The sequence below is a fragment of the Amia ocellicauda genome, chromosome 19 (genome assembly GCF_036373705.1).
Source record: "Amia ocellicauda isolate fAmiCal2 chromosome 19, fAmiCal2.hap1, whole genome shotgun sequence".
NCBI lineage: Eukaryota > Metazoa > Chordata > Actinopteri > Amiiformes > Amiidae > Amia > Amia ocellicauda.
The window spans coordinates 24,626,717-24,640,087 of record NC_089868.1 but is presented as its reverse complement, the minus strand read 5'-3'; the positions used below and the strand labels follow the sequence as shown (position 1 = coordinate 24,640,087).

At 51.2% G+C, this 13,371-nt stretch overlaps 3 protein-coding genes across 6 annotated transcripts; 2 read left to right on the top strand and 1 right to left on the bottom strand.

The window, feature by feature from the left end:
* Window positions 1-222: 222 nt before the first annotated feature.
* LOC136714818 (riboflavin-binding protein) lies at window positions 223-4,254 on the top strand. Its single transcript, XM_066692443.1, has 7 exons — window positions 223-372; window positions 866-1,026; window positions 1,334-1,430; window positions 1,661-1,789; window positions 1,976-2,084; window positions 3,228-3,499; window positions 4,063-4,254. The coding sequence occupies exons 2-7, from the start codon at window positions 879-881 to the stop codon at window positions 4,085-4,087; spliced, it is 780 nt and encodes a 259-aa protein (XP_066548540.1). The 5' UTR covers window positions 223-372; window positions 866-878; the 3' UTR covers window positions 4,088-4,254.
* Window positions 4,255-4,994: 740 nt separating this feature from the next.
* Window positions 4,995-10,900, top strand: ipp (intracisternal A particle-promoted polypeptide). 3 transcript variants are annotated; one of them, XM_066692439.1, is made up of 10 exons: window positions 4,995-5,060; window positions 5,655-6,066; window positions 6,468-6,679; window positions 6,877-7,096; window positions 7,255-7,410; window positions 7,535-7,702; window positions 7,788-7,925; window positions 8,042-8,164; window positions 8,351-8,571; window positions 8,802-10,900. In XM_066692439.1, exons 2-10 carry the CDS (start codon window positions 5,751-5,753, stop codon window positions 9,024-9,026), a joined length of 1,779 nt encoding a protein of 592 aa, XP_066548536.1. In that variant the 5' UTR covers window positions 4,995-5,060; window positions 5,655-5,750; the 3' UTR covers window positions 9,027-10,900. The 3 variants fall into 3 exon arrangements, with proteins under 3 accessions (XP_066548536.1, XP_066548537.1, XP_066548535.1); XM_066692440.1 differs by lacking the exon at window positions 4,995-5,060 and adding an exon at window positions 5,067-5,299; XM_066692438.1 differs by lacking the exon at window positions 4,995-5,060 and having other exon boundaries at window positions 5,067-6,066.
* A 375-nt stretch (window positions 10,901-11,275) lies between these two features.
* On the bottom strand, window positions 11,276-13,369 carry tmem69 (transmembrane protein 69). Of its 2 annotated transcripts, none has more exons than XM_066692445.1 (3): window positions 13,242-13,369; window positions 12,956-13,008; window positions 11,276-12,559 (listed from the first exon to the last, which is right to left on the bottom strand). In XM_066692445.1, exons 2-3 carry the CDS (start codon window positions 12,998-13,000, stop codon window positions 11,843-11,845), a joined length of 762 nt encoding a protein of 253 aa, XP_066548542.1. In that variant the 5' UTR covers window positions 13,001-13,008; window positions 13,242-13,369; the 3' UTR covers window positions 11,276-11,842. The 2 variants fall into 2 exon arrangements, with proteins under 2 accessions (XP_066548542.1, XP_066548541.1); XM_066692444.1 differs by having other exon boundaries at window positions 13,196-13,339.
* Window positions 13,370-13,371: the final 2 nt, after the last annotated feature.

The following is a 13,371-nucleotide window of genomic DNA, read 5'->3' as shown; positions in this document are numbered from 1 at the left end:
ATAAGAATATATACATAGCATTAATTAAGAATCGTTAAATATGTTTTGGGGCACATGAATTCTGGTACCTCTAATCTGTGTGTGTAAATAATTCCCGTAAATCCTGCTTTATTGACGATGGACGATGAAGAAAAGTAGAATTGCACGGCGGTCTGAAGGAGTTTACGTGGTATTCAGCAGTGTGGCAACAGGCCTGGACGGCTGGGTTGCCAAACCTCCCAGAATGCCGTTTCCCTGCTGTTAAACAAACCGCTTGACTTATGACCTGGACTGAAGCAAGTGTTGTGCAAAACCGCTGTATAAAGAGCAGCGAAGGGGACTCGACTCCAGCTCAGATACTCAACACCATCACGAGAGACACGGAGCAAACAGGTAGGGACATTATATGCATTATATTTATACATTATATTTATACTGTAGACTGGGTTTTGTACATTTGGAGCTTGTCTGCACTTGTGGAGACTGTGACGGTGGGCTTTACAGCTTGGCACTCGCATATTTATGTATTTCTTTTTATTTTCACATATGTCAAAGTGGCATTTCTCCTGAGGGGGTTTCTGAGGTAGAGCAAACAGTGGGGAAAAGACTATTTATTTACATACAATCAAATGAAAACCCAGAAACCACACTCAGCAGAATGAGAATAATTTCATATCTGTAGGTGACTATTAGAATAGTTGAATCCATTGCACGTGTGACCTTTATCTACTAGAGGGCTTGAGCATCTAGTATAGTGAATCGAACACGTGAAATCATTTATGAGTGACTTGGAAGTGACGTGACTTTGGGGGGGAATCCTTTCTGATCCTGTTTCTGACGTTCTTTGTCTACCTCTCCGTGCCTCTGTGTGTGTGTGTGTTTGCAGGGACTGTGGTAAGATGAAGCTGTATCTGGCTGCCGTGGCGGTTCTGGTCCTGGTGTCCACTGCTCTCTGCCATGAGGACGACAAGTGCCTGGGCGGAGGAAAGCACAAGGCAGTCGCCAGCCGAGAGGAGGGCATGACAGAGTGCTCAATCTATTCCAACTGTGAGTATTTGAACTACACACCCATGTCCCTTTCAGCCCCACTGCGATGTGCACCCGCCCAGCCCTGGCCGAGCTGCGTGACTGCGCTGTCCCAGCAGCAATGACGATGTGTCTTTCTTATGTACACTCGCGCTGTGCTGTTGATTCATTACCCAAAGTCAATACCGTGGCCTTGGCACAGCGCGGCCCTTCAAGCGTGCGAGAAGCGGTGCCGTGGTTTTTTAAATGAATCCGCTCTGGGTGGTGTCTGATCCAGTCGGCCGGCCCGGGCCATTCGGTCACGGTTACCACTTCTCCTCCCTCGCAGCCTCCTGTTGCACCAGCACCTTCACCAAACAGCTCATCTCCCCGGTGAAGGAGGTGGACGGCACCTACTGGAACCGCTGCCAGCAGCCGAGCGAGCGGTAAGAGCAGCCGTTCTCCACGGTGTCACGGGAAGAAAGAGACGCAATCCCCCGCATTAGAGACGGGGAAACAGTGTCAGCTCCCTTACCGTTCTGAGCTGCGTGTCCAAAGACAAGATGGAAATGGAAGGTGGTTTTCAATGACAAAGTGACAGGAAAGGGAACTCGGGTTGTCGTTCATTTTCCTGCCGTGAAGCTCCTGTTCAGTCTTATGCATTTCTCGGTTCAAGGTGCGAGGCGTTCATGAAGAGGATCGAGTGTTTCTACCAGTGCTCCCCCCACGCCGCCCACTGGATGAACCCCGAATACAACGCAAGCATAGTGAACGTGCCCCTGTGCGCCAGCTTCTGCGATGACTGGTGAGCCCCCCCCCCACAGTTCATACAGCTGCCTGTCGTGTGCGTGTGCGTGTGTGTGTAAGCTCAAGCACCATCTAATCATCCTTCATCTGTACATTCATGTCCTTTATGTCTGAATGATTGTACACCTACACCTGATAGGAGCAGTCCCAAATATATCTCTGAACCAGATTTGTCCTTCTCTAGGTTTGACGCCTGCAAGGACGACCTGACGTGTGCTGGGAACTGGCTCACCGACTACAAATGGGACGCTGATGGCAACCACTGCCAAAGAGACTGTGTGCCCTACAGCCAAGTAAGCCCCCGCTTCCTCTCCCCGCTGCCCCCTGCCTGTGTGGCTGCTTTATCGAGGACTTTGAGATAGAAGGACTTGCAAAACGGACAGAACAATCGGGCATTGTGAAAGATTTGGGGTAGGTCAGCGGGTGAGGAACAGACTCCCTGACTCGAGGTCACCCCGCCTTTGATTACACTGTCTTTACGCAGCTTGAAACCCATTTATAATCCTCTAATCTCTGCATTAATTCAGGCTCAGCTCAGCAGCAGAATTTCTCAATATTTTGGCTCATTAGCAGCATGAGTAAATAATAAACGACAGGCTGACTAACAATGGGAGTCCTGATATTGGCAAACCGCTCCTCTCTCTGCCCTTTTGGACTCGGGTGTCAGCGTCAATCGATAGAAACAACCCGACCTCTGTTTACACGTTCAATACACAAGCAGGTAGTGCACCGGCCAACGGCGCCAAAGTCACGGCACTGTCACAGCAAATTTGGCTACAAAAACAAATACCGAATGGCACCATTTCATAAACATCTGGTCAATGCCTTCCTCCGAGGTAATTCACAGGGCTATTTACACAGTTGCTCCATTTCCCAATAAATAAAATAAAAATAACTAAAAGGAAAATAACTGTTGAGGCATTCGGAAGTCATAGAAAGAGAAGTGGACGTTAGTGCAATTTCAAGCATTAATTTCAAGTATTTCAAGCATGCAATTTCAAACATTTCCCAAAAATGGCATGTGCAAATCTAATCCACGTACTGGTAGATCCCCCACCCTGCTGGTTTGTGTTCCAGCCAAGCTCTCAATTACTTAATTGAACCTTAATTGAAGTAGCAATCTCCTTAGATTTTACTTTATTAATCGTTGGAATAAGAGAGTTGGTTCTTTAATAAGTTCTTTATACAAATCTATACTTAACTTAAAGCCCTATTGTTTAAAATAATGAAAAGGGTCTGATTCAGGAAATTATTAGTTCAATTAAGGGTTCAATTAAGAAACTGAGAGCTCGGTTGGAACAAAAACCAGCAGGGTGGGGGCTCCTCCATGATATATAGAGGGAGACAGAGGGAGAGAGAGATAGATACCAGTGCTGCCAAGAAAGGGCAGCTGTGAGGTCACCTATGCGCTGAGGTGTCGGTCCTATCTCTGACAGATGTACACCAACGGAACGGACCTCTGCACGAACATGTGGGGCGGGTCCTTCAACGTGAGCGAGTCCAACTGCCGCTGCCTGCGGCTGGACGGGCTGGACGGGCAGGACGAGCTGGTGCTGAACTACATTCTGCACCCGGGCTCCAGCTCCAGCTCCAGCAGCTCCAGCAGCAGCTCCGCCGACAGCCAGGAGAAGTCGTGCCAGCGCGCCCTGCGCAGACTGGAGAGGCAGAAGGCTAAGGCAGAGGTGGAGGCGGAGGAGGAGGGTCCGGAGTGAGTGCTGGGTCATAGATAGATATTTGAGCCATACATTGGGGCAGGGATTCCCAAACCGATCCTGGAGGAGCCCCTGTCCTGCTGGTTTTTGTTCCAACTGAGCTCATAATTACATAATTGAGTTTTATTTTGCATTTTTAGTTCAATTAAGGATTCAATTACGCAATTAAGAGCTCATCTGGAACAAAAACCAGCAGGCTAGTCTCGACCTTTAGATTAGTCCTAATTTGACAGTTAGTCTAATGCAAGTAATTCAGTTGCATGAATTAAGACTGACTAGACTGAGAATTGAAGTCTCTCTTCCCATTGAAACTGCTGCCTGGGACAGACAAGCCTCCCACTGGCTCATACTCCCAAAGTACTATATATATTGTTCTGCATTATATTTCAACAACTATCATAGATCTTCAGTTACTCTAGACTGGGATTGTCGCTGTTTTGGAGAACCTTTCTTTTTTTCCCCCCAAGTGTCTTACAATTCACACAATGCGTGATTGACCAAGTAAGACCAGTCTAAGGATGCCTGTTTAATTTCGCTGCATTTCATTGTTATTTCCAAGGTCAGTGGTTCTGAAGATGGAATAAGATCTCATGTCTGTGCTGTAGGGGCCGGACTGACTCCTCTCTGGGGGCCCGACCGCATCAAGACGTTTCTTACAAAGTGTCTTTACCAGACTCACCTTACAAACATCCAGAAATGCACCTTTTTTCCTTCTTCTTGGCAATTAAAACAAAGTAAAGACACACAGAAATGTGCTTCCTCTTGTTATTGGTGTTTGCACTCTTATTTCATTTACTGTTACTTTGTGTGTTTGTCCTCCTTGTATTTATCAGCGGTTGGATCAGATGACAGTGGTTTAAAATAACGGTTAAATTCACTACGTCAGAGACACTATAATAATCTCCTGGATCTCATATCCCTGTGTCCGTGATGCTTATTCTCTCCCTGTGGCCCCATGTCCCCTGAGAACCACACCATTAGCATGGTACACCACCACTTCACTGAGTTTGTACCATCAATTATAAATCAAGTTATTGCTCATATCCATAAGACAAATCCAAAGCAAATATCATGATGAACCATTACAGAGATGGCAAGTCCTGACATCTCCAATGCATGAGATATTAATAATATCCAGGTGTGTGAGAGATTTTAGTATGCTACAGCTACTACCTTTGTATTTCTGATTAGTGTCAATCATTCTCGATGGGCGGGACAAGATTATCTAACAATAATAATACTTAAACACAATAACGCCCATACTGTATACCCACTATACCTGCTATTTATACAACACCCTCAAACCTGCTTACTTGCACACACTATTACTGATGCATAGCACTCCCAACACACATTATACCAGCACTGCTCTTTGATTACTACGGCTGATATTAACCTGCACACCGAGCATAGCACTGAGTGTGGCCTTTGCACTCTGCGCTCGCTTCGTTACGCCTAGTCCGGCTGCAGGATGACGAGTCGCTGGCCGAGCGCGTCGATTACAGGCGGAAGTGGCTTGTCTGCATGTTTAGGATGCGGATGTCGGGCTCAGGTCAGGTGAGTGTGCTGGGTGCTGTCACTGTCACTGATTTCAACAGGCGTGCAACCAAATCCCTGTTTAACGTCTTGGCCGATACTGTGAACTCTCCGTGTCGTCCTCCTGGCGGTCGGGTGTGATGGCATGGACCTCAGCCCCCCCAGGGAGCTCGGCGCTGGGCTTCAGACAGCGTGATCACTCCGTTACAGCGTGTCTGTCCTCCGCCAGCTCGGGTGCAATGATTGTGGCTGTTTGATTGGTAATATCAGTTCTTTTGCACACACTCGGGGTGCATCTGTTCATTTCGGGGTGAAGAAAGCAGTCGGGAACCAGCATTACAATACTAATAACAGAAGTGCAGAAGTCAGTCGATGAGTGACAGCATGAACACAACAGGAAAAGCTGCAGCACAAATCTGTATCGATCTGGACAGTGTCATGACTTGTTATATATTATGTCCAGTTCTCCCGCATTGCATATCGTTGTAGAACTCAGAATTATTAAAATGCATTGGTTGCACCACATTTAAAGTCAATATACAGACTTTATTCACTTGCAGGCGATGTATTAGTATACACTAGTAAGCCTTGACAGACTGCCGTGCTCTCTTGCAGCGGTTGTCTGTGTGATGCCCGGGCTGCAGGATGTGTGCGCTGTGTAGGGACTGACTGTGCCCGATCCCCCCGACACACACGCTTCAATCAGCCGGCATGGCCTCCGGAGCGCAACCCACCGCGCCCTCGCCTGGCGCCCCGTCCCCCGACCAGGCGCACTACTCCTCGGACCGATACGCGCGGCTCATCCTGGCCCAGATGAACAAGATGCGGCTGCGGAGGGATTTCTGCGACGTGCAGCTGCGGGTCGGGGAGCGCCAGTTCAGCGTCCACAGGCTGGTCCTCGCCGCCAGCAGCCCCTACTTCTCGGCCCTCTTCTCCGGCGGGATGAGGGAGGCCACCAAGGACGTGGTGCAGATCCTGGGCGTGGAGGCCGACGTGTTCCAGATGCTGCTGGAGTTCATCTACACCGGTGGGTCTGGTGTGAAAAAGTTTAACACAAGGGGAAACTGAAAGTCTCCTCACAGATGAGCGATGGGTCATACTGGACACCCAGAAAGGTCTTCTCTGCTGTAGCATCCCCAACCTCTTTCATTGTGAAGATTGTCTAATATCTAACTTTAGTTGAATTGATCGTTTTCTCAATTAAAATTAAGAAAATTGAGGTGTGGGGCAGACAAAACGGCATCACTGCCTCCAGCCAAAGTCTATGATTGAGAAGAGTTTGCATCCTATAACTGAACTCATCGTATAGTGGAAAGAGTCCCCAATTAATAATTAAGCATTATTGACCATATTCAGTGCCTAAACACTCCCTGTGTATCTGTTATGTGCTGTATTTTGCATTCAAGCAAACGTATCTTTTCTCTCCAGGCACAATCAGCGTGACAGTGGACAACGTGCAGGAGCTCATCATGGCGGCGGACATGCTCCAGTTGGCCGAGGTGGTCAGTATCTGCGGAGAGTTCCTCAAGGCCCAGATGGACCCAACCAACTGCGTGGGGATCTACCAGTTCCTGGAGCAGATCGCCTGCCTGGACATGATGGAGTTCACCGAGAACTACATCCACGTGCACTTCCTGGAGGTGAGGGGGCGACAGCCGACACCAGACACATCCGGTGTGTTGATATTGTGTGCTAGAGAGGTTAAATACATCGGTCATAGGTAAACACGGGATATTAAATAGTTAAGGTGTTTTGTGTGACTGGATCTGGCCGCAGAAGTCTTTGATCCGCCCTTACATTGTGCGGCGTATGAGCATCAGTCTCTCTCCCTGGCCAGGTGTGCGCGGCGGAGGAGTTCTCCAGCCTGTCGAAGGACCAGCTGGTGCGCCTGCTGCGCAGTGAGGAGCTGCGCATTGAGGACGAGTACCAGGTGTTCACGGCGGCCATGGACTGGGTGCTGAGGGACGTGGCCAAGAGGAAGAAGCACGTGGTGGAGGTGCTGGACCCCGTGCGCTTCCCCCTGCTCTCCCCGCAGCGCCTCTTCAAATACATCGAAGGTAGGGCCTGCTGCTCCGGACGTCCACATGAAGCTCTCTGACCAGCGCTGTGGAAGCTGCTTCACTGGGATCCATCAAAACAGGAGCAGAAACGGACAAATACGTTGATCTTTCAACTTCTGTTTGTTTGTTTGTTTGTTGTTGTTCTTCCCCAAAAGACATTTCTGACTTCAGCCTGCGGGTGGCGCTGCAGACTCTGCTGAAGGAGTACACCGAGGTCTCCAAGTCACCCAAGGAGAACAAGATGTTCAGTTTACTGCAGCCGGCCAAGACCCGCCCCCGGAGAAAGGCAAGGAAGTACCTGTACGCTATAGGTAAATAACACCGACGCCACTTACGTGTCACACGGTGGTCTTGGGCGGTACCGTGCGCATTGCGGCGCGTGCCCCCCAGGGTTGCAGCAGATCTTGGACGTGTTGTTTACGGCTCTCTGCGCAGGGGGCTACACTCGGCTGCAGGGCGGGCGCTGGAGCGACAGCCGGGCGCTGAGCTGCGTGGAGAGGTTCGACTCCTTCAGTCAGTACTGGACCACCGTGTCCTCCCTGCACCAGGCGCGCAGCGGGCTGGGCGTGGCCGTGCTGGAGGGCATGATCTACGTGGTCGGAGGTGGGCATCCGGGGCAGCCATGGGGGGTTGAGTCTGCCTGTGTTTCGGGCGGACGGGGTTGTTAAGGTGCGGTCGGGTCTTGCAGGGGAGAAGGACTCGATGATCTTCGACTGCACCGAGCGCTACGACCCCGTGACGAAGCAGTGGGCGGCCGTGGCGTCCCTCAACTTCCCCCGCTGCGGAGTGGGCGTGTGCCCCTGCCACGGAGCTCTGTACGCGCTGGGTGAGACCCCGAGTCCCGCCGTGCTCACCTGCACGGGCGAACCACAGCCGTGCCTCCCTGCCCCTCTCCTGCAGGGGCCACAGTGCGCCGGGCCTGATCTGTGCTGTCCTTCACAGGAGGGTGGATCGGATCGGAGATCGGCAAGACCATGGAGCGCTACGACCCGGCGGAGAACAAATGGGAGATCGTGGCCAGCATGGCGGTGCCTCGGTATTACTTCGGTTGCTGTGAGCTGCAAGGTGAGGCGTGTAAATAGACAGCGAGCTTGACAGGAACAGGGCAAGAAACGATTTTAATTAGGCCTGAAGGATAGCAAAAAAACAACCTGTAATCATATCTTCATAAACATCTCCAGGACCCTGCGGCGACATCACTAACACGAGTGTTTCATTAGAGATGATCTTTTAATCGCGTGTGTGTGTCAGGGTTCATCTACGTGATCGGGGGCATCAGCGACGAGGGCATGGAGCTGCGCTCGGCCGAGGTGTACGACCCCATCGCCAAGCGCTGGAGCGCCCTGCCCGTCATGGTGTCGCGCCGCGCCTACGTGGGCGTGGCCAGCCTCAACAACTGCATCTACGCCGTGGGGGGCTGGAACGAGGCGCTGGGGTCCCTGGAGACGGTGGAGAAGTACTGCCCCGAGGAGGTGCGTGTGTGTGTGTGTGTGTGTGTGAGAATTTCCATTCTTTCCCTCTGTCTTTCACAGTCCCCCTTCTCCATCCCTCTCTCTCTCCTTCACTTTGTCTTCTTTCTTCCACCATCTGTGACTCTCACCATCTTTTCCTCTCCTCCTCCCTGTCCCTTTGCTGGTCTCTCCCTCTCTCTCACCTTCTCTTTTATTCTCTCTCTCCTCACTTCTTTCCTCTTGTTCCCCAGGAGAAGTGGGTGGAGGTGGCCTCAATGTCGGTGGCCCGGGCGGGGGTGTCGGTGTCGGCGGTGAACGGGCTGCTGTACGCGGTGGGGGGCCGGGCCTCCAGCCGTGACTTCTCGGCACCGGTGACGGTGGACTCGGTGGAGATCTACGACCCCCACCTGGACACCTGGACCGAGATCGGCAACATGATCACCAGCCGCTGCGACGGGGGGGTGGCGGTGCTCTGATGGAGGCTTCCACACCACGTCCTCCGCCTTCTCGTGCTGGGGACCCCTCGCCGTCTACACTGCGTCCCCCGTGTCCCCCTGCAGACCGGGGCCCCGGCTTCCCCGGCACTGCAAGCAAACCAGCCGCTGTTCGCCAAGAAGAACGGGACGCCCCGGTGAGGAGATTATGGGGGTCCATCAGCGCTGTGGCTCTACATCCCGGCCCCCCGAAGACAGGTGGGGACATTGGGGTACAGAAGAAAACTGGGAGGGGAGAGGAGGCGATTATTTTTGCTTTTCTTTTGTACCATCATATTTTGTCCCTGTATTGGGGAGAAGGACTGATCAATATAGCGCCTTTCACTGTGGACCGGGAGGTTTTCTTAACAGAAGTGTTGCTGAAGGTCTGTTACACAAGATCCCCCGGAGGCAGGGGTGGGGAGGCGAGAGGTTTAGTCACTAGAGACAAAAGGAAGCGTAGGAAGTGTCGGACCCCAGATGTAATCATCCCTGTGGGAGGTCGGGGGTGGGTTGACAGATCAGCTCTGTGGAGGAACAGGCTCTTTCAAGCTCTGGTCACCAGCGTCTCTCTCAGTCCTGCATTACTGCCCCATCTGAAGCCCCAGCCGCGGTGGCCCTCACCGTTTTACGCCACACACACGGGGGCTGGTCTCCCGGAGCCGCACTAGCACGGGCTACCCAATGTTATATTGGGTAGACAAATGCAAATCAAGGCCTGTGAAGCCAACCAATAGAGTTTACAGCTTTTAATTTGCAGGATTTTCATTTCCCTTTCGAGCCTAACTGGCACACCGGCCCCCAGTTCCGCTCCATTGGGCTCTCCTGCCCTCGTTCACTCCCGGTGAACCAATAACTCCTGAGCAGAAGTGAAAAACAGAATCGCGCCCGATTTCTCCTTCGCCTAGCTCACAATCTCTGAATCTGCTGTTGTTTTCTGAAAATGATACATAAAAGGTCAGTGTACAGTCCAAGCTGCAGCACTTACTGTGAACACTATGCTTCTTAGATACACGGTCCTTTCAAACGCACGCGTCGGCACTTTGTTTTGTCATCATCAGAGCCTGAATTAGTTCATTATCAAGGCCTATTTTTCAATATAACTCGTCCTATGAAGGTTAACACTTTTTTTAGTTTTAGTGCTGGCAAACGAACAATACTAGACTGTATTTCAGAACTGCTTTCAAAGTTTGTGAGCGATGTATTGTACTCTTAAACTGCTTTACAGTAGGTGTGTTGTGTAACTGAACAAGGAAACCTATACCTGTAGTAGAGTAGAGTACTGTTACAGTAGTATGGTCATTTATTATGATTAGGCTGAGCTTCATAGGGTTCATGAATGCAGGATTCAAGGTGCTGATTTAATGTTACAGTAATAAATTAGTGAATAGAGCAAATGTCTTATCTGTACCTTTATGTCTGCGATTGTTAGTCCTGCACTTTATTGTTCTGGGGTGGAAAACAAATCTGAACGCTACGGTTTAGTGTGGAGTTCCCAGCCTCTCACTGCGGAGGACTTCCCGTCTCATTCCCACACCCCGAGAGCGGGAAATGACCGACGCCAGCACAAGGGATTCAGAGACGAACTATAATGTATGCACACCTACTGACACCCCCCCCAACCTCGTGACCCTGATGTTCATTTTGAAGTCCAGGCGTAGGCACTTTACCCATCATGCACTGCTTCGTCCTCTTCTGATAACTGCGGTTTCATCTTGTAACTCTTAGGATTTGTTGTTTTCTTACTTGCTGTTCTGTACTGAAATGCGGTCGATAACTGGAAATTGCTCAACTGAAGTGAGCATTAATAATCATCATCGATAATAAAGGTGCAAAAAAGACTGAAGTCAGATCCTGAATAAATATTTTTGACCACACTTCCGCTCCATCTTTTTTTGCCTCGACTGCGCTGCTCTACATTCCCACAATGCATCACTCGAGCCACGCAGACTCTCGCCCGAGTCTGGGACACAGCGGCTCAGGGCAGCGGCCTGGCATTCTTCCCAAACTCGATCACTTTTCCACTTGAACTTAGTACATATCATTTGGTTCCATGGTGGGTGTTTTGTTTTCGGTTTTTTTTGGTTCATTTCTCATCCGACACTGGCGTCGGTTTCACTGCACGACCGAGAAGCAGCGAGGGACGCAGCCCTGAGAGGAATCGGCTCAGAGACGGGGACGAGTCCAGTGCCAACAGCTGAGAGAGGGGATATTTCACCAAGATGTAAAAAACTCAACAGCCCACAAGCAGGTTAATATTAAGAGCCACAATATTTTAAAATATAAGAAGAAGAACAAGGTGCGCTTACAAACATCAAATAATAACAGTGTTGTGGGCGGGGGGGTTGTGTTAGTCTTCTACACAACAACAACTTCGATCACAAATCAGAAGTCTCCACCCCCCCCCACGGTTTCAAGGTCTCCCTGAGCGGATGAGCTCAGAACCGGGGCGGTCCACCCAGAGGACTGTCGATCCTCCATTTCAGTCGAGACTCAAAGGAAACGGCCGCCAAATCCAGCACAGACTTCACTACTATTTGCCCACCTTTACTACCAAGACACCCTGTGCACTGGGGTCACAGACCTGGATCAGGACTAGTCTGGCACTGCTCTACCTGAGACAGCACCAGCAGTCCAAGACTAGTGCTCATCCGGGTCTGTGAGACCAGCCCTGTAAGAGATGACACAACAACACAGACGTGAAACTCTGGGGTTTCTCATTTTTCATCCTTTCCCACCTATAACACATCTCCGAGTATTTCCTGTACAATCACTATTCCCTTCTTAAAAGGTCTCTTTAGTTTCCCAGTAATTTTGACTCATTTCTTCTGTGCACTCAGCCGCTTCTCCGGGTAGACACTTGTCAGGATCAGGGTGGCAACCAGGGAGAAGGTGGCCACCAGGGTGAGCACAGTCCGCATGGCCTTGAACCAGCTGGGGTAGGTGGGCAGCAGGGCCAGGTCGTAGTGCAGGGCGATGCCCAGTCCCATGATGACCATCAGATTCGCCTCGGTCAGGTTGTCCCCGAACAGCAGCGCCACCCAGGCTAGCAAGGCGGGCACCACGCTGTTGGCCAGGTTCAGCCAGTCGGGCTTGGCCGGGCTGCCCTCGGGGAGCGCGAATCCCCAGCGCGCCCCGCCCAGGAAGGACAGGATGCAGGCCCCGTAAGCCACCTGGGCGAAGGCGACCTCGGGGAGGTAGAGCTGGGTGGCGGCCATAGCCATCGGGGCGGAGACGAAGGGCAGGAGCCCGGAGAAGCCCAGGATGAGCGCGGGCCGGGGGGCCTCCAGCAGGCGCTTCATGTCGTAGCGCAGCAGGTCCAGCTCGCGCTTCGGCGGCTCCTCCTCCTCCCTCCTGCCGCGTCTCTGCTGATGGCTGGGGCCCGTGGAGTGGAGGGTCCGGGCCCCCAGCAGGTGGGCCCCCGGCGCTCTCGCCAGCAGGAGCGAGGGAGGTCTGTATCCAGGCTGGAGGCACACCCGGACCGCACACGCCGAGACCCCGGAGCGCAGCGGCAGGAGGTCTGACCAGCGCCGGCTCTGAAACGACGGAAGGCACTGCTAGCAAAGGCACCACTCAGATGGAGACAGCACATCGGGTGTGTATGCAAAGCAACACAATTAAACCACAAAGGCAAATACAGCAGCAAGTACATTTGTTCTGGCTTGGGTTTGTGTATCATGCCGGACCTGACGCAGCCAAACACAGAAGGAATATATTCACACAACAGTCACCGTGGCCTTGTGGAACCATGCCTCACTGCGACGGGAACTGGAGTTTATCCAGAAATTCCCATTGAAGCTGGTTATTGATGTTCAAAAAATTCCAGGGCAGCATCATCATTTACTGCTAATGTCATGAGCCATCATGCCAGAGACAGGACTATCAATCAGTGTTATTGTGTCCGTTGACTTTCATTACCTTTTCATACTCACCCTGCAAGTGGTGGCGAAATATCTTTTCAAAACACAGGAGAGCATTTTAAAAACTGAAAGAATAAATGAAAATAAACCAATTAAGCGAATCTCAACACTGAGCACTGCAATAATAAACCATGTTACTGAAATAATGGTGCAGAAATTGTTTACTCGGCACTAAGAGTTACACAGACTGTTATTAAACACAATCCATTTACACAACTGCAGCCATGAAATTAATAAGTAGTAATAAAATACCTGTATTGGACAAACGCTTCACACTGCAGCACAAAAGGTCACTCACCACCTCCCAACACACGGGCCGACAGCGGAGCGCCGGCCTTTACTGTCCGACTACACCGCGCAGCCGCGTCAGATCGGTTCCGCCGCCGGGGAACTTCCCCTCGAACTTCGAACGCCGTGAATTCTGGAAG